The sequence below is a fragment of the Simochromis diagramma genome, unplaced genomic scaffold (genome assembly GCF_900408965.1).
Source record: "Simochromis diagramma unplaced genomic scaffold, fSimDia1.1 OVJJ01000343.1, whole genome shotgun sequence".
NCBI classification, from domain to species: Eukaryota; Metazoa; Chordata; class Actinopteri; order Cichliformes; family Cichlidae; genus Simochromis; species Simochromis diagramma.
The window spans coordinates 10,557,562-10,582,833 of NW_024386831.1; the positions used below are offsets into that span (position 1 = coordinate 10,557,562).

A 25,272-nucleotide genomic window follows, 5' to 3' on the forward strand; every position below is an offset into this window, starting at 1 on the left:
TATCCCGAGTGCCTTATGTGAAATTAATGAATACAATGACAATCTGCCAAGGACAGCATCAACTTAGTTAAGCTCCTCTTTTCCCACAGTCTATACTGTTTGTGGAACATTTAATTGACGGCATTACTAATTCTCTTGTATTTTGCATAGGAACCAGAAACCACAACAGTAAATCAATTAATTAATCCTTCCTCCTGAAAATTTCCCTTCTTAAAGATATTAGTTAGCATTACTTAAAGTTGTTATTATGAGGAATGGCAGGAGCCAGAAAGGTTCTCACTGGCATCATTCATCAAGGGAGAAAGAGGACATTCATCATAGGGTTGCTAAAGAGTCTTGTAAAGAATGTGCTTCCATGGGCCATTTAAGCTGAAACCACAATTTGAATCCTTTTGTGTATTATTTTAGCATTAAGCAACATTATTAAGGACCCATGTATATTGTTTCTTTCTACTTGAGAAATGGCCTGCAATTAGGGTAATGGCGAATATTTAGGAAAACACATAGCTGGATGGACGTTGTCTGTTTCCCCCGTTTCACACACACAGAGACAATCATGCATACATACGCTGGTGTCCCCCCTTAATACTGGGGCTAGTGACAGGCTGAAAGGCGAGAGTGATGGATGGGAAGGGCTTAATCACCTTTAATCAGCTCTGTCCTTGAATAATGATGAACAGCCATCTTTGCACACACACAATGCCGGAAAAAGGGGAGAATCTTTGAGAAAAGATGTGTGACGCATACTCGTTGAATTTATAAGTAGTGGCAGATGTTGTTCTTCTTGCTCTGCTTTCACTCCACACATCCACTTTGTCAATGCAGCAGATGCTGTGAATTCTTCTGCTTTGCTCAGGCAACGTCATGAAATTATCTTTTGTATGTAAAGGGATCAAATAGCATTTAACTCAGAAAATACCAGGCGGTTTGGATTTCCTTTATTATGTGCCTGCCACTTTAATACATATATTTCATGTTAAGCTGAGACAGAGATGAAATCAAGAGACAAATCGAGAGCGAAGTGTAGTTTAAGGCAATTGATTTTCTTCTTTGCCACTAACTTTTCCCCTCACTTTTTAGTTTATGAATTATACTTCACGCCTCATATGAGGAAATCTAAAATATGCACTTGTGATAAGCAATTCAAATTTTGCCAGAAACTTATGAAAGTCATACTTGTGGTGAAAAAAAAATGAATAAAAAATAATTCAAGCTAACTAAAAGCTATATTAACCCCATCCTTGACCCCATTCTCCCATTGAGCTCCCATCAACCATCGTGGACTTGGTGTGGCTGACAGGCAGCTGAAGGGCAGTGCTGTCAGGGAGGCCAAAGGGGGAAACGTGGGGGGCCTAGTGGGGCAGCTGAGCCCCAGTACAATGCCATTACAGTGGGGATGAGAACTGCATGAATGACCTGAGGAAATCATGGGGCCAGCAGGAATGTTATCCTGCTGGGCGAGCACATGGTATTTCACTCTACAGCAGGGTGATAACCCCACTCTTCCCAATAACAGCTACTCAGGGTAGTCCATCATTAAAAAGAAACTTGGTGAAAGATTGTCATCTCAGGCAGATGCAGAATGCATAGAAACGTGAAAACAACTTCAGGATCTTTACACGTTATCTCCTGAACTCATCACACTCTTTATTTCTTTTTAGATAACTGATTAGTTGCACCGACGAGAGATTTTCTGAGTTATGATGATATTCTCAGATCTTCTTTCAAACCTTCAGAGTACTCTACTGCTTAAGCAAACATAAAATCATCCTTCCAGTGTATCTGACAACAGTACATGTGAGCGGCCTCCTGTTAGGGTTACCTTGAGTTCTATGTATTCTCATGTAAGCCCATTTTTTTAAGCTTTAAAAGACCCAGCAAGCATGTTACAACCCCTCACAGACTAATCTTTAGTGCATTTTACACTTCATTGTTAGTCACTACAGGTTACCCAGGTTCACTGGCTGACAGAAAGTCTTGCAGTTTAAAGTCACTGGACTTCAAATGGTAGGGAGAACATTCCCAGGACTACAGGGTACGGGTAAGGAATAACTGCACAGTTGTCAGCCAGGCTAACTATGACCTTATTTTTGTCCCCACAAATCTAATTCTGATCATACTGTGTTTTTAACAGTGAGTTATAATACAAATTTAATTCAGCTGTCAATCAGCTTACAAATAAAAATAAGCAACAGTCATGTTCATGTAATCAAAAACCCACATGTATTTTAAACACTGTCTTACTCGCACACTAATGTCTTTTATTTTGATCACACAATTCCAGATTGGCATCATCAAGTAGCACAGTACCAGACTTTTGTCTATCTGTTGTTGTTGACAGTTCTCTTGGAACAATGCTTTATTTTTTCAGCTGGATAACAGAGATAAGGCTGCTGTAGATGTTCTACATCTCACTGCTGAAGTTTATTCAACTTGAGGCATGAAGAAACAATAGAGGGCTATTGGGTAGATATGGTTATGGGTGCTGCAAATATACAAAGTGAGGCATCAGCTTCTAAAGACAAATTATAGCATGTTAAACTTACACCATACTTGTGACAGAGGTGAAGTAAGTGCACCCAGTACAAACTTGTATATGTAAGGGTAAACATACAAAAATTACCACAATAACACAATTTAAATATGTGCTTTTTACAAACAGTAAAAAATAGCTTCTCAATTACTTTGTTTCACGGACATGCTAAAGATGATTGAGCTTTCCTGCCATCATGAGCTATTTGGGGTAGAGGGTTTTGACCAAAGACATTTGAGTGGAGTGTCATGGATCAAACCACTAATGTCAGGAAAACCTGCTCTACCACCTGAGGCATGGCTGCTCATATTAAAATTGATATGAAGTTTACAGTTCAACAGTTTGTGAAAGTTTAAGAATGTGCTATAATTGTCCTACAATGCTACCGTCAATATTAATGAATTCTAACCTCAAATTATTGCATTGTAGTCTGTGTTTGGTTTTCTAAAAATCTGTCTGCATAGCCAGAGTAAATTCCCATTTATTTATTTTAGTTTTTGTATGAAATATTGACTTAAGTACTTTTAATTTTTCAAATGAATACTGGGTATTTGTAACCATTGTCCAATGTTAACCAGATGTTAAGGGTCAAGTGCAATTAACTGAAAATTATGTGGTATGCTCCATCTAATTTGACAGGCTTCCTCATCTTTCCCATGCTTTGGAAGTATCTTTTTTTGCCAGTAAAACCCTTACTCTCTTTCCTTATTGTTTTTATAGGCCCATAAATAGTCCGGGCTAAATTAATGAGGCCACAGAGACAGTGATGGAGGAGTGAGGGGATAAAGGAATGGAGAGATGAAAGGAATGATAGATGGCATCATTATAACACAGCACATCTCACTTAACAGAACTGTTGGCTTTGGAAGTTTCGTGTTTTAGCATGTGCCAATTGTAGTCTCGCCATGCTTGAATGTACAAACACACCCACCCACACACACACACACACACACAGAAAAAGTGCTTCAAAGCATCATATCCACTCGCACACACAACTCCAAACAGATATACATAAACATATACACAGACATACACACACACAGTGCACACCAAATCATACACATACAAATGCACGTAGAAGCTTCCACTCTCAAGTGGCCCTAAACATACACAGATGACAGAAAAGGCTTTGCCAGCACAAGCCGCTTGCACACACTCACCATCATAATTAGCTCAACTGCAGTTATGAGAAATGACGATAGAGCCTATTCTTTCCCCACCTGGGGACAATTTACTGAGTATCTCAGTTAAGCTGAGCACATTCGTAATTAACGCTGAACCTCAGCCAGTATGCTAGCTGATAGCAAGACTCGGGAAGAGCACAGCTAGGATGAGCTATTCTTCACACTTAAAGGAAACTTAAAAATGATACTTGGAATATCAATTACTGTAAAACTAGAATAGGTTTGCAAGAGAGGAATGCAGAATAATTGTTTATCATGTGACACTCAAATGACACTTTCATGATCACAGATATTACAGAGTACAGAAAGGTAAGATTATTTCTTATCATTATAAATTTTATGACTATTTCTAGCTTTTGAGACTGTAATGAAACACAAAAACTCAAATAACTACCTTTTTTTTTTTTTTTTTACGAAATTATGAATATCAATGAAGTAAAAAAAATATTGAACCTACATAAAAAAAAACTCCTCATGTGCAGGGGTCTAGTGGGAGATTGACAGATCAAAGATGTTTGTTTCGTAATTAAAAGGTGTGTGCACCCACAGTTGATGTATGGCATTGCAATTAACACCCTATTTTGCAGATAATGGGATGTGGCGCAATCTATCAAAGATCAAGCAGTCATGTCTCTCTCTCTCCCTGAGACACTTTTAGTCTCTCAGCTCCTAAATTTCTGCATTCGTGTTGAGTGTCACTCAGCACAACATTAGCATGGTAAGTACATGCAGATGGCAGCCACAGCCAGTAACCTTTCAGGAGCCATTTACATGTAAATCGATGGATTAATTGGCTAAAGCTCATTAGATTTGAGGTCTCATCAATACAATACACCTAAATTACCTCTGGCACCGAGCTGTCATCCTCAGCCCACCCCCACTGACACACACACACACATGCATAGCAACGAGTGAGGCTCTTTGACCAGGAAATTGCAATTCACCAAGAATGAAAATAAATAGTCTGAAAAGTGGAAATTTCTTTAATATCTTCTTATTATTATTATCATTATTGTTCTATTGTCTGAATGCTGCTATTATTCTATTAATTCATATTTATCACATGCTCACTGGAGAGCTTTTCTATCATATTGTATTGACATCTGATAATACTAAATCCACACACACACATACACAAGAAAAATATTGCAGTGTCACACTGCATAATTAATTTCTAACTCAATTTAGTGAATCAGCTTTCCTGTTTACGTGTTTATGAAATTAATGTATCAGATGGACAGGACAAAACAAAACAGATTTTTGTGCAACACAAGTATCAGCACAGTGCACATCACTGTAGGCATTTGCATCAACAGCAGTACAAAGCCACTAGAAACAGGCAGGAGTGAGTGCAGGGGTGTTGCATTAATCAGTGAGATTTCTCTAACATTCCTGGAGGCTTTGCTCTTTGGCATCACCTCCAGGTGCTGAAATTGAACACTTAATAGCAAAAGACTAGCAGAGCGGAAGAATGGAAAAATTGGTTGGTTGTATTGCGAGGCATGGGGCGCTCTACCTTCACCTTGACAAATGTCTGGTGCCATCCATTTGAACAGACAGAGGCGGAAGGAAATGAATTGGTGGAGGTTGGAAATCTGTGGATGATGAGTACAGTAATCTTGTTGGACATTGCTGTCTGCCATTTTACTTTGCTCATCTTCACACTGCACCCCCAACCTTCCATGCATATTTGTGCGTGTGTGTGTGTGTGTGTGGTGAGTGTGTGTAATTGTAAGAAAGGTCATCTCTGCAATATCCCTCAACCTTTAAAGGTTGGATTCTTTGTCCTGGTATAAGTGGCACTTCACTCAAGCCTCTAGAAGAGGAGAGGCTGAGAGAAAGGCACACAGAGACACCTCTGTTTTGAGGGAAGTGGCGTTTAACATTTTTGGCAGTGCAAACACTTCCTGGCACACAAATCTGGGATTAATAAAAGACAGCATTATGGGGCTATGCTGAAAAAAAAAAGAAAGGGCTGCACGAATGATTTTGAAATAGGTGTTGCATCATGCATCTTATCATGATATTATTGTGATGGCTCAATAAGTCTGCAAGAACTTGCAACACAAAAACATTAATATTGACCAAGTTCTTGGAACAGACGTTTCCTTTAAATGTCAGGGTGATGAATTGTGGCGTCGAAACTCCCATAGTCTAACTTTTGCTCGTACAGCATGAATGACTTAAAAATTTGCTTGACAAATCAGAGTTAAAGCTTAGGAAGGAATACATAAAGACTAAGACTCGCACACTCAGTAGTGCTTTGTTTAGATGCTGAAAATTGGAAGATGGAGAAAAAGTGGCTTTTTGAAAACTTTTTTTCCCCCATCTATATAACTTTATGTTGTAGTAAATGCAGGCCATTTACCATGTTGTCTGTGAAGAGCATAAAGGAGAATAAAAAGATGAAAAACATGCACACAGCTGCAGTCCTTTAAGGTTGTCCAGTGTGGTCTAGCATTGCAGACTCTATGCTTGGCTGCACTGGGAATCCTCGGTTGTGTTTGGCATTCGAAGTGCAAGCAGAAGGCCCGATCACTGAGGCCTGACTGCCTTTAATCAGCACCAAAAACTGTGCGTGCACTCACATGCATACACAGCAGCAGCATATTTCTCACACACAAATGGCCCATTCCTCTCTCACAGATGAACACTTTCCCACACACACAGATGCATGCACATTTACACCGTGGGGCATGTCGTTCCATTTGACACCATTTTTAAGTTAACCGCCACTGATGAAGGTAAAATGTCACCACTCTTCTTCGTGCGCAAGGATGGGGATGGCTAGAGTATGCATTAAATGAGTGCAGAGACCTTTTACTTTATCTCTATCAACTGTTGGAGGAGGAAGAATCAAGGATGCGTGGCGTCTGAGTCTATGGATCATTTCAGGAAGACAGCACTGTCTGGGACATCAGAAACTTCTGCAGGGGCACCAAAACAGATATATATTATCCTCTGCTTACTTTATTTTGTGTTTCTTCACATAAAGAAGAAGGCAATGCAAGGAGGAATGAGTAAGTAGAGTACACTTATTTGTCTGTGCCATTCGCTGATTTTTCATTTTTTTCAGCAAAATGGCCTGTCAAAAAAACTAAACAAAAACCAAAAATAAAGAGATAAAATAAACCTTTTCAGGTAAATATCAGATCTACCTTGAAATACCACTCATTTCGGCCTATTTTGTCATGGTCCGGGTGAGTGCGGGATTTTCCAGCATGCCAGTGAATCCATCACTGGGCAGGGGTTTGCCACACCTCCTCGTTTGTTGCACCTGTGTGTAAATCAGCTGGCAGGCTCTTAAGACCAGCGTTCTCAAACTTTCGTTGCTGGAATGTCAGCCAACTCTCGTCAGTGAAAGTCACAGACATGTAAATCCTGTTTTAGTGTGTCTTCTGGAGCTAAACTTGTCTTCTCGCCCTCTGCAGCTTCAGGGAAATTTGGATCTCGCCGTCATAAACCTGCTCAACTCTCAGTCACTGGTTTGTTTTCTGTTCTCGGCGTACTCTGCCTGCCTCCCTGCCCAGGACCTCATCGTGAGTGACGTGAACTGTTTTAGCCTCACCTGGACCTTTCTTCCCCCCAAGCCTCACCTCCACCTAGAAAAGTAAGACTAATGCATTTTAGCCCTCACTCCCCAGACTGCTGCTTGGGCTCGCTCTGACTTCACTCTCCTTTGTTTCAGTGACTCAGTGAGTGTTGCCCTGTAATCTTCCACCTAAGTGTGCCTGCTCTGGAAAATACCCAGTATTGAGCCCAGGCTGTTTTTCCCCAGTTCATTAAGAGCGACCTTTTCTTTTGGACTCTGCTGCTGTACTCGCGGTGTGATTCTTGTTTACATGTTTGATTATCGTTGAGATTGCTCTAGCCAAGAATAGTGCTTCATAGTTTTGCTTGCGTCACAGCATCTCATAGAATACTTTTGTGTAGTATTTAGTGATTTTGAAGTTCTTGCCAGTCACAGTGTCTGTTACAGGTTCTTAGTCCCCTGGTGTGAAGCTTTATGTTAGTATTGTAATTGAGCAAACTCAGAGGTTTAGTGTTTTCCCTGTCGCCCTTAGTTCATGTTTAGTACTTCTGTTTGCGTGTTCCATTTCCATGTGCCAAAATAAATCTTCACAAATCTTTTTTTATTTTATTTTTCCACTATACCTCCGAGTCTCCATATGCTATCTGCATTTGAGTCCACTTTCCAGCGTTCGACCTCCCGGTTGTGACATATCTGATATTATTACCAGGTTTGCCACCTTCATTGAGCTCTTGCACCAACTAAAGGAGCCTAAAGTTCAACTTCAACTGCTGTGTCCACAGTGCTTGTCGTCATAATTCTATAATTTTCCAGGAGCAAGCTTAAGTTTGTGGGTCAAAACAAAAACACATGTAAGTCATTTTTTCTCTTAACCACAGAGGCACAATATATATACATATAAAACCACAGACATATTCCCAACATGTTTTTCATGCACACTTGTAAACAAAATCAAAGTACACCTAAATTCAGGGCAGCAGGCACTGGTTCAGTCCATTTCCTGTACAGCTTCAAAATGGAAACCGATCCAATCGTGGCCTCTTTAACTAAAAGCACAGCTCAATATACAGAAAAGTAAGGCACTTCTTTATCAAAGCCTTAATCCTACTCTCAAAGGCAACATATTCTGTTATTACATACAACTAACTGCGCCTTAGGCATAGAAATACAGAAATTGGATCTGGAAACTCAAAAACAAAATCTTTTTAAAGGCTAGAAGTGCTGTATTAAAACAAACAACTTCTGCTGGGGTTTATTTAAAACATAAAGCGGGAAAGTCATTTATGGCATCTATTTTTTTTTTAAAAAATGTAATAAAAGAATGAATAGACACAAAAAATTAAATAATACTCCACCAGTAAAAACAGACTCAGATTTGGTGTGTGTGTGTGTGTGTGTATCGACATGTGTCAGTGGTTGCTGTCATAGTAAGCACCTTCTCTCTAATGATCGCTGTAACATTAAAAGGCTTACTGTACGTCACGTACTAATTCTCACTCTTATACACATAAGCACATATAGATCCCAGAGGAACTGTGAAGCCCCACATCTTTCAGAAGTGATTAAGATGGAAGACGCAAACAATATTAGCACCAAGGTCACGGTAGTAAGGTCAATGACTCACAAGCAAACACACGTAGAAGGAAACAAGCGCATTCAAATATACAAAAGAGGGTAAAGAAGGAATAAAAGCCCCACTCTTAGATATACAGGGACCAGAGACCATAGACATTCGAGGACTAAATGTGAAAAAAATAAATAATATATAATTTTAAAAAACTGTGAGCACGTCCCACTAAACTTTTCTCAACTTTGAGGTGAGTGATTTAAGTATCCAGCGCAGCTATTGGTGACTAACTAATGGCAGAGTAGTAAATAAATTAGAGGGTTACCTAGGCAACTGGACCCTGGGATGAATAGTCCCTGCTCACTCTGTCATCTTCTCCTCCTTCCTCTATGTAGGCACTCTCCTCCCTCATCTCAATGTCATTCCATCCTCCTTACTTAAAGCCTCATGTCCTGAACTACAATCAATACTTTAGCATACAAAAAACCCATACATAAACAGCATTGTTGCATTTAGCTAAGTTATTGTTAGCAGATGAGATGTGAAACTCTCCTGCAGAGGAAAGTAAATCGTCTCCGGACAGCTGACCATTAGCAACTATAGCAACAACAACAACACCAGTTTATAAGCTAAAATTATACCAGGACCATAATTTGGACTCAAGTATCCTAAAAAAGGAGCATACTTTCCCTGCACTGAACAGTTTAATTTCATAGAAACCAGCTGCTGAGAGGATTAGCTTTACTTCAAATAACACTTCAGTAACACCACCTAACAGAGGCTAACAATTCCTAACACCACTGGCAGTCATTAGCTAACACTAACAAAAAAAAAGCACCTAAGGCAGTAAAGTATCACCTCAGTATCACTGTCACTAAACAGAATTGATGCTCCATTGACTCATTGCCTTTCCTTGGACTCCTTTCACAAAGATTTTCAGCTTCTTGAAGAGTTAATAGACATGCCACACTGACAGGCTATTCTTATTACAGACGAATGCCATCAAGGCATTTGAGGTGACTCAGGAGGAAAAACTGAAAAATACTGCGAAAATATGTAATTGACATACGAGAATTGATATTATTCACATAGAATAAAAAACAGTCTGTATAACAATGTTTTCATACATAGACAATCATAGAAACTACGCAACAGAAAAACAATGAATTGTATGAATTTAGAAGAGCTGCCCTCAGCTGCTATGGGATACACGGGGTTAAATCAAAACTGAGCTAAATAAAACAATTAAACTTGATTTGACTTTGTGTAACAAGGAATTGGGTTAGGTGGACATTGTGCCGTCCTTGTTGCCCTTGCAGATCATTTGTGGTTGCTTTTGCAGACTGTAGGCTGCTGTGTCAAATTAGCCGTCAACTGCATTATAGTATGCTAATTAAGTCTTACCTCTGATGTTTACCTGCTTTACCATATATAGCATATAGAGATTCCCTGTTTGTATATTGCGCAGTACAAATAATTGACTTAAACTGGCTATAGCCAAGTCTAAAATACTGTTATCTTACACAACAACCTTCCACAACAAAGTCAATCTGACAAGGTTTTAGATCATACTGATTATGATGTATTGATATGTGTCACATAACTTAGCATTAGAGCAGCATATGAATGCAGAAAAGAATAAAAATATCAGATATCATAAAACATCTGAATGTCTAGGAGGCTTCTGTAGCAACAGAGGTATCTGACAAATAAGTACATCAGTTCTAATGTGCCACCACATCAACGGTAACTGTCTCTACATTAACTGACTCAGGCCTCACTGCAGAATTACCACCAGACTTCCATGCTGTGCCCTAACCTTCAGAAGTTTTAAAACAGACACTGCCTTTTGTTTTCATTTTTCCTTTTTTTCTTTTTGCTTGGCTGACATTAAAGAATGTAGCGTTTGTTAAAACGGAAAGGTTGTTATGCTGACATCTGTGATGCAGCAGCACAGCAAGATCAGACAGCTGCTCGAAGACAGACATTTATGTGGTGACGCTAGGGTTTTTCAACTGAAATGACACTGAGAGGGCTCTCTCCACTGAACGCATCTCATCTATACAATAAGATGATGCTTCTGACAACTACTCAGTGTCACTATACATGCCTGCAGTGCGGGCTTAGATAAGTGAGACACTTGACAGTCGCAGCCTCTAGAAGTGTCTGAGGTTGCAGCTTCAGCACCAAGGACAGCAGAGATCACACAAAATAGATTTACATTATTAGGCCTCTTTTATTCATAACTTTAATTAAGAATGTGATATAAGTGTAGGCTGCATATCAATTTCTAGTATAAGTAGCCATATTATTGGTAGTAGTAGCATTCTAATGAATGTTTCATTACAGTATTTTCTGACATTATATGGTCCTCTAATATGTCTTTTGTGCAGTCAGTCAGCTCCATTACCAACTGAAAGTGGTAATGGAGCTTGGTTATGGTTGCACAGATATACAAAAAAAAAGTCATTGCAGAAGGGGGAGAAATAATTTGAAATACAAAAGAGCTTCTGATTATGCTGCATCCAGTTTCCCAAGAAAGAATCACACACACACAAATATATAGATAGATAGATAGATAGATAGATAGATAGATAGATAGATAGATAGATAAGGCTTGCTTACTAATGGTGTTTCTAGAATTCCTTATCAAGAAAGATTTTGTAATAATATTGTGTTTTCCTTTGATTCGTCTTTTTTAAATAAAAAGTGAACATACAACTGAGTAGAATATGTTAAGGTGATAGGTTAAATTACAATAAGTTAAGCAGTTCCAAAGAAAAACTAAATATGCACTGACTTTTGTAAATGTCACACATAGTCATTTCATCTTGTGACACACCTGCCTGTTTTAAACTATCGTGGATAATCACTGCATGGGCTAATATGCAGAAATGTTTTAAAATAGCACAAGTGGAAAACAATTTGAGGAGCAAAGCAGAAAGAACGACGCAGATGTCAAATTAATGCCGGTGACATCATAAATCATAAAACCGACATTCAGCACCAGTTAACAGCGGGGGTCTACATCCCAATGACAGCTGCTTTCTTTCTTCCTTGCCTTCACCTCCCCATCTCCTCCTCCAGCTCTTTCCAACTACTTGCTTCTCATCTATCAGAAATGATGGAGTGACTGCCGTGTTGTACTGCACCGTTTCCCTCCTGTGTTACATTACATGTATACTAAACATTTACTTCATCACACAGGATGTTTCCTCTGGTGTCCATCCTTCAGTCCTTGACTTTCCACTGAAACAATGACACATATGCTCACATGCATTCTTGGAGTGGTCAAATACTGATGCCAAACCTGTTGCAGTTGCGGATTTGGTGACAATATTATGATGGGGGTTTTTTTTGGTAATGGTAAGGAAGATCCTAATTATGAATCAACATATAACTGTTGTTTAGGCCCCCTCGGCTTCTTATTTAAATGTTTTGTCTATGCTTAAGTAGCCTAAAACTTTTTTTTTTCACCAAAGCTTATTTTCCTAAACTTAACCACATACTTGTACAAGCACTAAAAGCAAATGAAGATGAAATTTATTGTCAGGTGAAAGCCAAACAAAGCAAAGTACAAACACAAAACTTCCAAACTTTCACAAAGTGATAAACTTTGTCTGATGTATCACGGCACTGAAGCCAAACAGACACTTTGCGCATATGTCTGTGATAGAGCTGCTTTTGGCAAAATGGGAGTACTAGATGCCCTGAGATTAAAATGTATTGCTAAATCCACAGTTATCATCCATCAGTATTAAGCTACACCCATGGGCTGCATCTGTGGATATGGCCGTAACACCAAAATCAAAGCTATGCATGTCCATCTATACATATGCTGTTCTTTTCTTTTGTGTATTTGTTTTCTGTCTGGACACACATACTGCCTGTACACTCTATCTCTGTGAACAGATCAGGCACAAACACCCACATGCATCACACACATACACAAAGACTGGTCGCTGTGAAGAGGTTCGGTCAACTGGCAGGGGCCTCTCCAACAAATAAACACCCCATCTATCTATCCCTCTTGTTTCTGCTACAGGCACGGTTTTGTGTGTGCATTTGTGTATATTTGTCTGTGACTGTGTGTTAACTTGAATTCCTGAGCCTGTGGTTACCAAAAGCTTTGAAGTCCCAACAGCACCAGTGCTCTGGGTTGACAGGCTTACCCGCTACCCCCAGCCTGCACTGGAAGGCTCATAAAGAGAAAAGTAAACAGGCAGTAATACCAAGAATGAGCAAACCTTTCCTGCTTCCTTGGCTACCGCTTCCTGAATGCCAGCCACATATGCACACACACACACACACCTACACACACAAACGATGCATCAATATACTATAAGACTACACAAAGAGATAAGGAAGTACACAGTGATTTAAAGATGAACTGAGACTTTGATGCTATATTTCAGGCTGCAAATGAATCAGTGGATGAATGTGGTCTCTCTCTCTTTGTCTCATATACACCGTATACGCCCTACAGTAAATAAGCATATTCAAGATCATTGCTGAGGTTTTTCATCCACTTACACTACAGCTCAATAAAATCTGTAATTATGTCTGTTTTTGTGACACTTCTTGTCCTTTTTACCTGCTTGAACACACAAACACACACATAATTCACACATACAGTATAGTCTCCTAGCTGCTGTGAAATGAGAGTTAGTATAAGGGTGGCAGGGCGATTGATATGAATCCCCCCCGATATTTTTTTAACCTATTTTTTAACAAAGACTGTGTAAAATAAATTTTGATCTACATCAGGGTGGGGTGTAAATTTTGTGTAACTACATATAATGTAGAGTTAGCATCATGATCTTGAACCTTTCTCTCCGAAGCACTCAATCCACCCCTTGTCTTTCTTCTCTAGCCTCTTTTCTTCTTTTCAGCTCCAAAGCGGCTACACGCCAGGCAGCACACAGCCAAAACGCTGCAGCAGAAAAAGCATCCCCACTAAGCTAAACTGACAAGAGATGAGGAGACCGATGCAATGGAACACCAGTGTTAGAACAGAGCCGTGTACTGTATAATGCTCAATTCACCCATCCAAACACACACACGCAAACACACACAGTGACACATGGGACAGATTTAACTGATGTGATTGCCTGGATTCGATTTTTAAATGTGTGTGTGGCAATAGTCTAAAAAAGACCTCCATTCTCAACCACAAAGAGCAAAGGTGCCCTTCATTAAAGAACCGAATACTGAATAATACAGGCTATTGCTATACTGAGCTAGGCTGCTTTCTTCATCATGAATGTGGGAAGGACGGTATATGAAGTGCAGGAGGATTCTGCTGGAAAACTGAATAATGTCCCACCACACCACTCAGTGAACGGGACACATAAGTGCTACAACAGACAGATGTGTAAAAATGTACCTGAATGCAGAAAAGAAGGCATGATAAATTTTAGTTTTGTCGTGGGTTAGAAATAATAAATGCAGTTTAGAAGGCAGTGCTACGTATATGTGCATTTCAATTGGTTTGTGGGTTTGTGTAAATTTGCGGGTACAAGTGACATGTTTTGTGAGAGCTAGGCAGTTATATAATGGCCAACACAAACAAACAGAGTCCTTCCAAAGCACCAGAGGAGAGCCAGCAGCTCCATGAATTCACAGCACTCAACTTCAACAGTCTGACAGAAAAGTATACAACAAAGACACTACAGCAACAGCATGGAAAAAACACACACACACGAAAAATATTAAGCATAACTGTAGGAGCTCTGCAGGGATATTAAGAGTATTTTTCTCACGTGTGTGTGCATAAAATACATGGGCCATTGACAATGTAATATTTTTTTATAAATCCAGGGTTTTTATATGAAACATGTAGTTGCATTAAAGGATTTCTGATCACTAGGGGGCAGGGAGAGTCCAAAACAAAAATAGATGGACATTTGTCACAAAAAGAACAACAGTGAAACCATGCTGGCATTTAGCTCTTACAACCAGCTTCATGCAAATTGGATTGGCCATATATTTTCCTGTTATGGTGATAATATATGGGCCATCCAAATTGCATGATAGCGAGTCAGTAGATTGGGAATAAACAACAAATAAGTGTGTCAGGGAAGAAGTTATTTTCTTGTCTTTCTATACATAATCGTCTTATAAGACGCTAAAGTCGGTGTTGAATATCTTCAGGCTAAGCTTGAGTATTTCTTTGACCAAGCTGTTGCAGGTTTGCGTGACAGTGTCAGTGAAAGATGTATAATGTGAGTCCAGAATGTCTGCTTGAAAGCCATGCAGTTCAGTGCATGAGGGCAGCAGCTAAATCACTTAAGTGAAAGAGTGGAGAGTGAAATAAAACATTTGACATGAGATGGACGACGGGCTTTGATCCGGCAGCCAAGTCGATCGGGCGCTGGGATGAATGGAGAGGAAGGAAACAGAAAGGGAAAATGAACTTTTATTTGGTGTTGGTCCAGTCGCCAGTGGCAAATGATTTTAAAAAGAGAAGTTAAAACCACTTTTAAAACAGCTCGCCTTCCTCCTCTTATCGTGAAAGCATACGGTAAGCAATGCTGGCGAGTAACAACTGAGGCTTATGTGTGACACTTTGTCTGTGTAATTGTAATAAGCTTTACGTTACTGGAAGGTTTCAGGATTGTGTGTCTTGATAAATCCAGCAAGAATGTAAACTTAGGTCTCTCGTCAACGTATGAGCGAACAGCTGCTTGCATTTGCAACGTGCATGCGCAAACACACAGTCACACACGCGTACACAAACTGGCATGCGTTTGCTGTTTTAGGATCAAATTAGGGTTGCAGGAATTTCACACTGATGGTAGATAGGAGTTGGTTCACCTGCTCCAGTCTGTTCTGACAGATGAAAGAGTGCCTTAGCGAGATTAAATCTGGCCTCACATTCTCTGTGTGGAAAGGCTGAAGGCTGCTCACAAAACATACAGTAATCCAGGCGATCAGCGACACGTCCATTCGCATTGTACTGTATTATAATCTTCATCTTTATCTTTTCACAGAGTTTCATCGCAACAAAAATTGGATAAAAGTCGCGGCTCTGACATGGATTCAAACCACACACACACACACACACACACACACACACACACACACATATATATACATACATACATATATATATATATATAGATAGATAGATAGATAGATAGATAGACATAGCGGAATATTGTAAAGTTTATATTGACACACAGTCTGACTCAGATGCACAAAAGAGCATACACATGCTCGTATAACTGCCGTGTCCCTTTGCCTAAGCCAGACAGAATTCACATGCTCCTTTGAAGGCGCCACTGAAACAACATCCTTGCTTTGACAAACACTGCTGACTATGGACACAAACACGCACATACACACATACACAGTCTAGAAAGATAATGATGGTTTAATGCTAGAGTCGACTTTATTAAAGCCCTTAAACACACTTTGGAGTCTGTGTAAACAAAAGCAACTGCTTGCGAACTCTTTCTCTTCCCCCTTCACTCGATCAAAAACAGACAGACAGACTCACGAAGTAGAGAAGGAGGAGAGGAGGTGCTGCAACAAGGCATCTTATCAAAGAAAACAAAGCATAAAATATTCAGTAAAGGTGCTTAATCTTCACTGTCAACAATACTTAGTCCAAGCATTTTTGTCTTTAAATCCACCTTGTTATTCCTGCCAGAAAAAATAAATGTTTCATCAGTTCAATGTTTGTCTGTGTTTTTAAGCATCTTAATAACATATTTGTTTATTTTTGTCAAATAGCAACAGAAATTTCTCAGGACACCGGGGTGCCTCGGAAGAGTTTACCAACAGAAGAGTTTTCTTTGTCTATAATTAATATCACTGAAGTATCTCTCTACAATATACAGTGCTATTTATTCTCCACTTCTCCATTTTCTTTTTCCCAGAAAATGTTGTGGCTTGTTGTTCGTAGCACTGTAAATATGTCTTTTTTTCTTTTTGCTATCAGTTTGGGATGACCTAACCCCATTCAGCCATCTATCTGTTAACACAGAAGGCCTGGAGAGCAAGCTGCATGATGGGGCCCCCAACGGCTGCATGCAGGGATTGTGGGGGCCTGTTGGTGCAGCTGTCCCACTCCATGGTAACATAAGACCTTATTAGAGTCCATTAGACCACTCTGAAACTAATAAGAGATTGTCAAATACATCTAAACATTCACACAATTCACAGAGGCAGGAAGTGAGAGGAGGGGGGAGCAGGGGGGGGACAGGGGTGAGCCATTTGTCTGTACAATGTCCCATTCTTGAAATGACATGTCGTACTCTTTCAAATATAGGGACAAAAAGCAGAAAAATAAGAAAGATATAAATGAAAAATTACACTTTTTCTGTGTAATTTGGAAAAACAAAACCAAAATAAATGCAATCCAAAAATGAAAATCACAGGTGACACTTGGGAGAAATTCTAATTACTCTGAAGATGTTAATCACCGGGGACAAAGGGGTTCAGCAGTAGATACTAGAGATGGCACGATACCACTTTTTTATGTCCGATACCGATACCGATATCATAAATTTGGATATCTGTCGATACCGATATGAATCCGATATAGTGTTTTTTAATCAACAAAACTGTTTTTTTTAAATATCTTGCTGCATTTTGTATAAGTTCATACTCAAGTTTAAAACAACAACTACACTAAAGCTATTCTGTTATACCTGTATGCAAAAAAAATATTTCATAGTTCAGCAATACTGATCAATCTAATAAACTTAAACCTACACCATCCTCCCTATTCTGGTATTTTAAAGAGTACTTAGCGTAAATATTAAGCAACCTAACTAATAGGGTTCCAACTCCCAGCAACAACAAAAATAAAAAAATAAAAAAATAGGGAACCACCCCCCACCCTCCACCTCATGATGCTTAATCGACGTAATCAACCTTAATTTGATGCAGTTTGAAAAAAAATGCACAGAAATCAATTATTTTTCAATATATTAAAATATTAAATAGATTCAACATCTTTCTTCAACAAAATTGCAGACTGCACAGATGGTACCTTCCCAAAGGAAAAAGTACTATAGCTTACTAGGATATATATATTAGACTTAATTGTTACTATATACAGTAATGGACTTCTATACATTTTACATCAAATTAAAACTTTGGGTGTCAGATAATTATTTATTAAAAGCTAGACATTTTAAATGAGAATAAGAAAGAAAAGTGTGTCTTTGTGCCCAGGGGCGGAGCGTGGGGGTGGCTTACTGGGCTTAAGCCCGGGTTGTTTTGTCAGAAGCCCGGGGTCTTTTGGGGTGTAATTTTTTCATAGTTAGATGCCTGGCTGACAACTGTATAAAACAAAAAGTACACACAATATTCGAAGCACATAGTGCACACTGTGGGAATTTACGACTGTGCGTGAATCCCCCCTGATATTGGTATGATCCGAGCTCAGGCACTAAGCGACTGAGCGAGGGGGCGGGGCAGCTGCCGCCTGTGAGTGCGATGTTGGAGAAACGGAGCCACCCATACTAAGGAGAGCTTAAGTTTGACCAGGTACCAAAGCGAATCATTCGTACCGTACAAATAATGTAAATATGACGGTGAATCACGAAAGATTGATATCAAACTGATCACTTGACCAATATTACGTTACTTGCTCTTCAAGTGAATCAACAAATGGCGAAATGAAAAGCCGAACAAATGCTATTTTTTTTAGAGAGTCTTAGCTTACGTGTGTTTTTTTCATATTTTCAGTTCTTACCCTCCCCGACTAGATCGGTTTCAGTTATGTACTGAAATATAAGAATGGACATTAGAGGCTTCTTTCAAAGAAAAAACTCAGGTAAATGTTATTTTATATATTATGCTTTGTATGTTGTTCAGTATATTTCTATGCAAAACAAGAGGGATTTCAGTACACAGCAGGATATTCACATTTGTAACCAGATATTTACATACACTTTAGGGAGAAAACATAAAACATTTTTACTGTACAACATCAATTTAGAGTAAAGGTTTTTTTTAGATAAATATTGAAATATCTTTTGAATTATTTAAATGTCAGAATAAAGAGAGACAGAGCTGTCTATTTTTTATCACTTTGATCAAATGTAGGAGTACATGTACACTAAGTTTGTTAATTAATAAGAAAACTCCAGACGATTCCATTCTGAGCTGAAGAAGCTTCTGATAGGTTAGTAGAGTCCATGTGGATAAATTGGTGGCACACCTGTGGATGCATATAAGGCAAAACACAGAGCCTGTTTCTTTGACATGGGAAAATCAAGAGATGTCAACCAAAACACCAGGAAAAGAACTGTGGAGCTCCATAAGTGTGGCTCAATTTTGAATACAATTTGGTGCCATTTGCAATTAAGAAATACAGATAGTTTCTCTCTTTACTCTTAAAGTTAACAAATATGTTTTTTATATTTATCAATCTAAAAAAATAAACATTTAGTCTGATTTGATGTTACAATTAAAAAAGTGTTTGTGTTTTGATCTGAAGAGTACATAAATATCTGGTTTCAACTGTATATTTGATGATTGTCAGCACAAAGAGGGAGAGAGAGGAACAGAGAGGGAGATGGAGAATGAGGACAGAACAGAGATGGAACAAGAGCAGGTGAGACACATGTTAGTCAAATGGTTGTTTACCAAAAGTATCACCGTATCATAGGTACTCATGTATCTCGTACCTAGTGTTTCTTTTTAGGTTTGCTATTTTTCAAATTCTACATTTATTAAGTTATGCAGGCTTGTTTGCACAACAAGGCTAAATAATTATATAAACTTTTCTCAATCTAAATAGTGTACTTTGGTAGAATTAAAAAAATAAGTGTAGTGCAGGTCTATGATGATTTTTAGTGCTACTATCATCTAGTTCTGATTGTGGTTCTGTCTTGGTTAAATCCTAAGTAGTCCTGATTTTGAACTGTTGTAGTCCTGTTTTAATTCTGGATCAGTTCTGCATCTGGTTGAATTGGGGTTTAGTCCTCGTGTCTTGATACAGCCCCGACTTTGTTCTGCCTTGCTGCTTAATTAAAAAACTAGTTTAAGGTGTCCTGCATGTGTGATATATATTTTTCCCTATATGAAGTCATTCTTTTTTGAACAAAACTCAAAACAGAGCCTATTAATCTTTCAGTCATTTCTAACCCCCCCCCCCCAAAAAGAAAAAAAAAAAAAATCCCACATGCATACTACCCTTTAGGGCTAAGCCCCGGGTGTTTCAAATGTCTGGCTCCGCCTCTGTTTGTGCCCCCTTTTCCCTGTTAATGCCCTATCGGCCCCCCTGGCTAAACTTTGCTAGATCCGCCCCTGCACAGTTACCAGCGTCAGCTGCGTAGAAAAAGATCCTGGTGTAGAAAGTAATATTAAATAAATTCTAACAACAGCTTATCAAGCTTAAACGTGCTGCTGTTGTTCAGCTGCTGGTTTCCTCTTTCTGGTGCAAAGTGGGCCAAAAACAAACCAGAGAGATGGACTCGTGACAGAAAAGCCGATCAGCTGATCATTAAGCAGTTTCATGATTGAAGTAGCAGCAAGATGAGGCAGTCGCTCCATATATCGCTTGTTAAGCTTAACGCAGGAATGCTTTACAAACATTCAGAGATGGACTTACACACTTGCTTTACTTCTCTGGGGGATAACTTTGTCGGAGATGAAATGCCGGGTTGCTAGCGAAGCTCCAAATGCTATCCAGACCACCGACAGGTCCCGCATGCCACAGCCGCTCTATCACGTGATGCATACTGCTCCGACGTGCTAACGTTCTGAGGCGAGTTACGGCGTGTTGCAAGTTTTGTGAGGTGCTTTCGTGATATTTAATGGATCGGATTAAATTTTTTATTTTTCTCCGATATCCGATCCAGGAATTTTAGGTCAGTATCGGACCGATACCGATACGTAATATCGGATCGGTCCATCTCTAGTAGATACCATTGGCTTTTAATGAGTAAATTCAGAAAAATATACTGACAAGTGTGGAAAAAGTTTTCCCTCCTATCTGTACAGTTAGACAGGTTGGCCTGGAGTTCACAGCAACAGAAAAAAAAACAACACTTCCCCCTGGCCCTGACAGCAGGGGCTTGACCTGGGAGACCATCTTTGATCTTTAATTAACACTGGGCATGGCTCTGGAAAAGAGAGAACTGATGAACAAGGGACCATTTGGGACCCACTATAATAACCTAGAATGCTAAAGACGGATTTCCTTTTCAGAAACTTCAACACCGTTTTAACTTTAAAGTCATTCTGGGACAGCCGCAGTGCAGGGGTGGCTGCTTTCAGATGGATGCTGTGTCTGGCTTCTTAAGCAGAGAAGATCTCACAGAAAATAAGTAAAGAGGAGCAGATATAGAGCATCATGGAAACCTTCAGCTAACTTTGGTCTTGTTTGCCACTATTTTATATTTTGTATAATCAAACAAAAATGTATAAATGTAATATAATGTAATCATATCCATAGTGGCATTTACATTTATATGAACTGAACACATCTGCATTGTATTGTTCACACCAGGGACCACTTTCTACTTCTTCTTTTTTTTTATGCATGGAAACACCGATGAAGTACTGTAACTGTAATTGATGAAAGCTGTTATAGCAGCCACAGAAGCAAAACAGAGGAAATTTTATTTTGTGTAAAGTGGTGTAATGATGTCCTATCTGTGTACATGTCTACAAGATTTAAAACCCAGATCCAAATATATATGTTTGGGAAGTTTATGATGCATTACACCATGAATATTGAAGACTTTGTTATTTTCATTTTTTATGCTAATCCCTTTTTATCCCAAAATGGATAACTTTACTTCTTTTGACAAAGTTGTTAAGGCAAAATGATGTGAGGAGGAACAACAACAATCAGAGGCATTTTACATGTTGTCTACTATACTTTAAACTCTCATGTAGAGATGTGTTGCAGAGCAAGGTGTCACCCCACTGGCCAAGCACAACTCTTTAACTCTAGCAGCCAAAGTATCACTGCAATCATTCTGACAAGCTCACTTTAAAAACCATCCAGCAGCAACAAAAAATAGTCCCCTGCATAACATGTGTGACGATAGTACGGAAGACCAGTCCTGTTGGTCAGGACATGAAAGGCAATTCTAGACATGCAGATTTGCATACTTTTGAAACCACATCAAATGACTACTCATTGCTACCTTCACCAACACCCACAACCATCACCGCAGCTATCCCATCATTCACCATCCACTCCAGCCCACTCCTTTCTTCTGTGTTATCAGTCCCATCTTTCTGCTCTGCTTAAAATCTTCCCATAGCTAATGATGTGTCACAGAGAAAATTACTATTGAACCTCTATATGCTGCACCCTGGACCTGGACAACACTCTACTCACATGTATGGGAATATGCACGTATAACTACCGACCAATCACCTAGCACCTTGGGAATTTGGGGTTAGTTTGAAGAGCTCACATAAACAATGCATACACACACAAACATATACACACATGCACACAGAGAGTGTATTTGACATTAAACCTTCTGGACTGACAGATATGAAGCGTGAGAGTCCTGATATCACACTGTTTACTTTTACGGCTTTAAAAAAATCTGCTTGTTTAGGCCAAAGGTTCAAATAAGGGAAATGTGTAGAAGAGAAGTGACACGTGCATTTATACATGCAGAATCAATGCATGGCAAGGCATGTGTGAGAGCACTGTTGAGAAATAGTTGCAAAACAAAAATGTTTCTTACTTTGGCAGGTGCTGCTTCTCTCCTCATATCCTGGGTTACACAGACACTTCCCAATAGGCACAAGCCACTCCCCTTCTGTGCTACAGTACATTCGAGGAGGCTCTTCCTCTTTGGAGTGATTGACGCATGAGCCTTTGACTTCCACCAGTGACTGGGAGTCCATGGGCACAGTATCAGGGAAAGAGGCAAGATTCCTCACAGTGTGTGGGCACTTCTTGAAGTAAACCCTTACTGACACTAAAGCTACACAGGCGCCCACGTCCTGGAATGCGAGGTAGAAACCCTTCTTGGTCATGGGACCCACCTCGCGTACCTCAGTATTGAGCTTGAGAATGCGATCTCCAAGGTCAGTTTGAGTAAAACTCTCATCAGCAGCAATGGTATCAATCTTGGAGAACTGATGCTCTTGGAAGTGGCTGCCCTGGTCATCATCTGCCTCTAGGTAGAGGAGGTTGAATGTCTCCTTGCAGGTGCCCAGTACCAACGGGATTGAGTTGCAGTCCCTCAGAGTGAACTTCAGCTCCACATAGATCTTCTGAGCAGATTGGCGAGGGATCCAGTTGGTCCGAAGCCAGTTGTTCTGGCTGTAGTCCATCACATTGCAGACCTGAAAGGTCCTGATGGGAGTGTAGTGCTCATCCACCCCACTGATCTCCTCCCACTGGAAAAAATAGAGACAAGGAAAGGTCGAAGGGAGAAACAGAGGAAGACAAGGAAGAGTAATAGACAAGAGAGACCAAATACAGAAAAAAGGGGAGAAGGTAGATTTAAAGATTGAGAGCGATAGATAACAAGGAATAGATGCAAAAGAAGGAAAAGTAGAAGAAGCATAGATACAGGAAAGACAGATTTTTTTTATGAGTAATGAAAAGGATCAAGTGAAAATATATTAGATTTAAAAAAGGAAAGCAAGGGGATTGGGACGTTTGGGGTCAAAAGAGAAGCAAAGGGAGTAAAGGGAATGGAATGAGTTAAAGACAGAACAAATGAGGAAAGTGAGAATTTGCAGTCAAAGAAGGAGGAATAAGAGGAAAGGAGGGGAAGATAGCAGAGAAAAAATAAAGTTATCTCCACCCTGTAAGCATTTAGGGATGAATTATTTAGATCCAGAAACATTCTTGCTGAATACTAAGCATCTAATAAACACTTAAGGGTGAAAAATCACACTACCAGATCTCTTGTAAATTGTTGAAATTAATTAAAAGCAAACTTGCTGGCTTAGCCAAATTTTCTACATTAGAAGGCTCTGAAAATATCGTCAAGAAAAAAAGCTAGAAAACGTGATCTTCAATTTTTTTTAAATTTGTGTGAGGCAGCTTAATTAATTTTAAATATTAACAAAATCTCATAGTGTTTCTTTTTTCCACCCTTATACTAAAATGTTTTTCTCTAAAAGTGAGGACTTTCAAGCTGCAGTCTTGGTTATTTGCATCACAGTACTACTTCTACTAAAGGAAACGTGCTGAATCCACTATGAAACAAAAGGAGCTACGACGTATAGACAGATGAGAGTGTATACCAGGAACGTTTGTGTCTATCTTACATTTTCCCTCCACTGGGAGAAAGCAAAGAGAGAGGAGAGGAGAAAAAGAAAGTGGGGTCATTCCTTTTGAATTCAACACAGCGGGTAGACTCATTGATCATGTGCTTTGGCTTTGCTGTCCCGGCAAATCAACGCTGAATCAGAGTGATGATGAATGGACAAACACCTGAAATAGCAGGCTCATAGTGGCTGAAATGGCAGTCATTAGAACAAATGGGCGTAAATGCGTAAATGGATGCTTTTGTGTATATTTTCTCATGGTGAAATCCAGAATGCATGTGTGTCTAAATGAGCAGCACTTTCTTCAGAGACGGAGAGATATACAGAGAAAGAATTTTGTGGTAACTGGAACCTAAATTATTGCTCCTTTCACCCACAAGCATTAATGGTAACATAAACCCACACACGCACTCACATAAAGCTCATGTGAAGTGTTTAAAGTCTCATAGCAGGCAAACACAGCAGGTGCCTTCAGCTGAACTCAGAAATTAATGACGAGCTAAGAAGGAGTTGGTTCTCTGTTACATGTTTTTGTCTGCCTGTGTGTGGGGGTGTGCGGGTGTAAAGCATATGTATGAATGTCTGATGTTCAAGAGGCTCTCAGGCTGAGGGATAGCCACTCACTTTTCATCTCACGGCAAAGTTAATGAAACACCCCTGAGAGAGCGAGAGAATGAGGAGGACAGGGGAGAGAAAACAAGAGGAAATAAAGAAAAGCGCTAAAAAAAAGGAAAAAGAAGAAAGCAAGAGATAAAGTGAAATGAAAACTGAGGGCCGATACTTCTTTGGTGTTTAGTCTCCCCCATCACCCTCTTTGGTATCACGTCATTCATCAGCCAGTAGTCCTAGCTCTTTGGAGGTCTAACAATAACATGGAAATGTCTGCAGGAGTGAGTGGGACTAAATATAGAGAGGTAAAGCTAAACTTAACATTTCACCTTGCTTTACTCAAAGGTGTAAGAGCACAACTTTAAACAGAAGCATAAAAATGATGTGATGACATGCAAAAAGCTATGTTGAAAGACTTTGACATAACAAAAAGGAAAGTGAAGGCAAGGACTGCCACTTTGATTAATGATTTTGCTGACATTAAATTTTACAAGATAATAGACTTCTGTGAACATGAGAATAATAATATATCCTATTATGCTTGTCCTTTATATAGATGTGTGCTTTTTGTCATGGTTAAAGCAGTGTGTTTCTGCCAGGAGAGTTCAACCAGTAATTTAACTTTTTT

General features: G+C 39.4%; 1 protein-coding gene across 6 annotated transcripts in view; it reads right to left on the reverse strand.

Annotated features, from left to right (window-relative positions):
• The window catches only part of epha3 (eph receptor A3), a 93,214-nt gene that overhangs the window by 53,292 nt on the left and 14,650 nt on the right, over window positions 1–25,272 (reverse strand). For 4 of the 6 annotated variants that reach the window (XM_040028305.1, XM_040028304.1, XM_040028309.1 and 1 more), the window contains exons 3-4: window positions 24,036–24,047; window positions 22,493–23,153 (exon numbers count right to left, since the gene is read on the reverse strand). In XM_040028305.1, coding sequence (XP_039884239.1) covers window positions 22,493–23,153; window positions 24,036–24,047 — 673 coding nt within the window. The remainder of the gene's footprint in view (window positions 1–22,492; window positions 23,154–24,035; window positions 24,048–25,272) is intronic. The other 2 variants (XM_040028307.1, XM_040028306.1) reach the window with 1 other exon arrangement.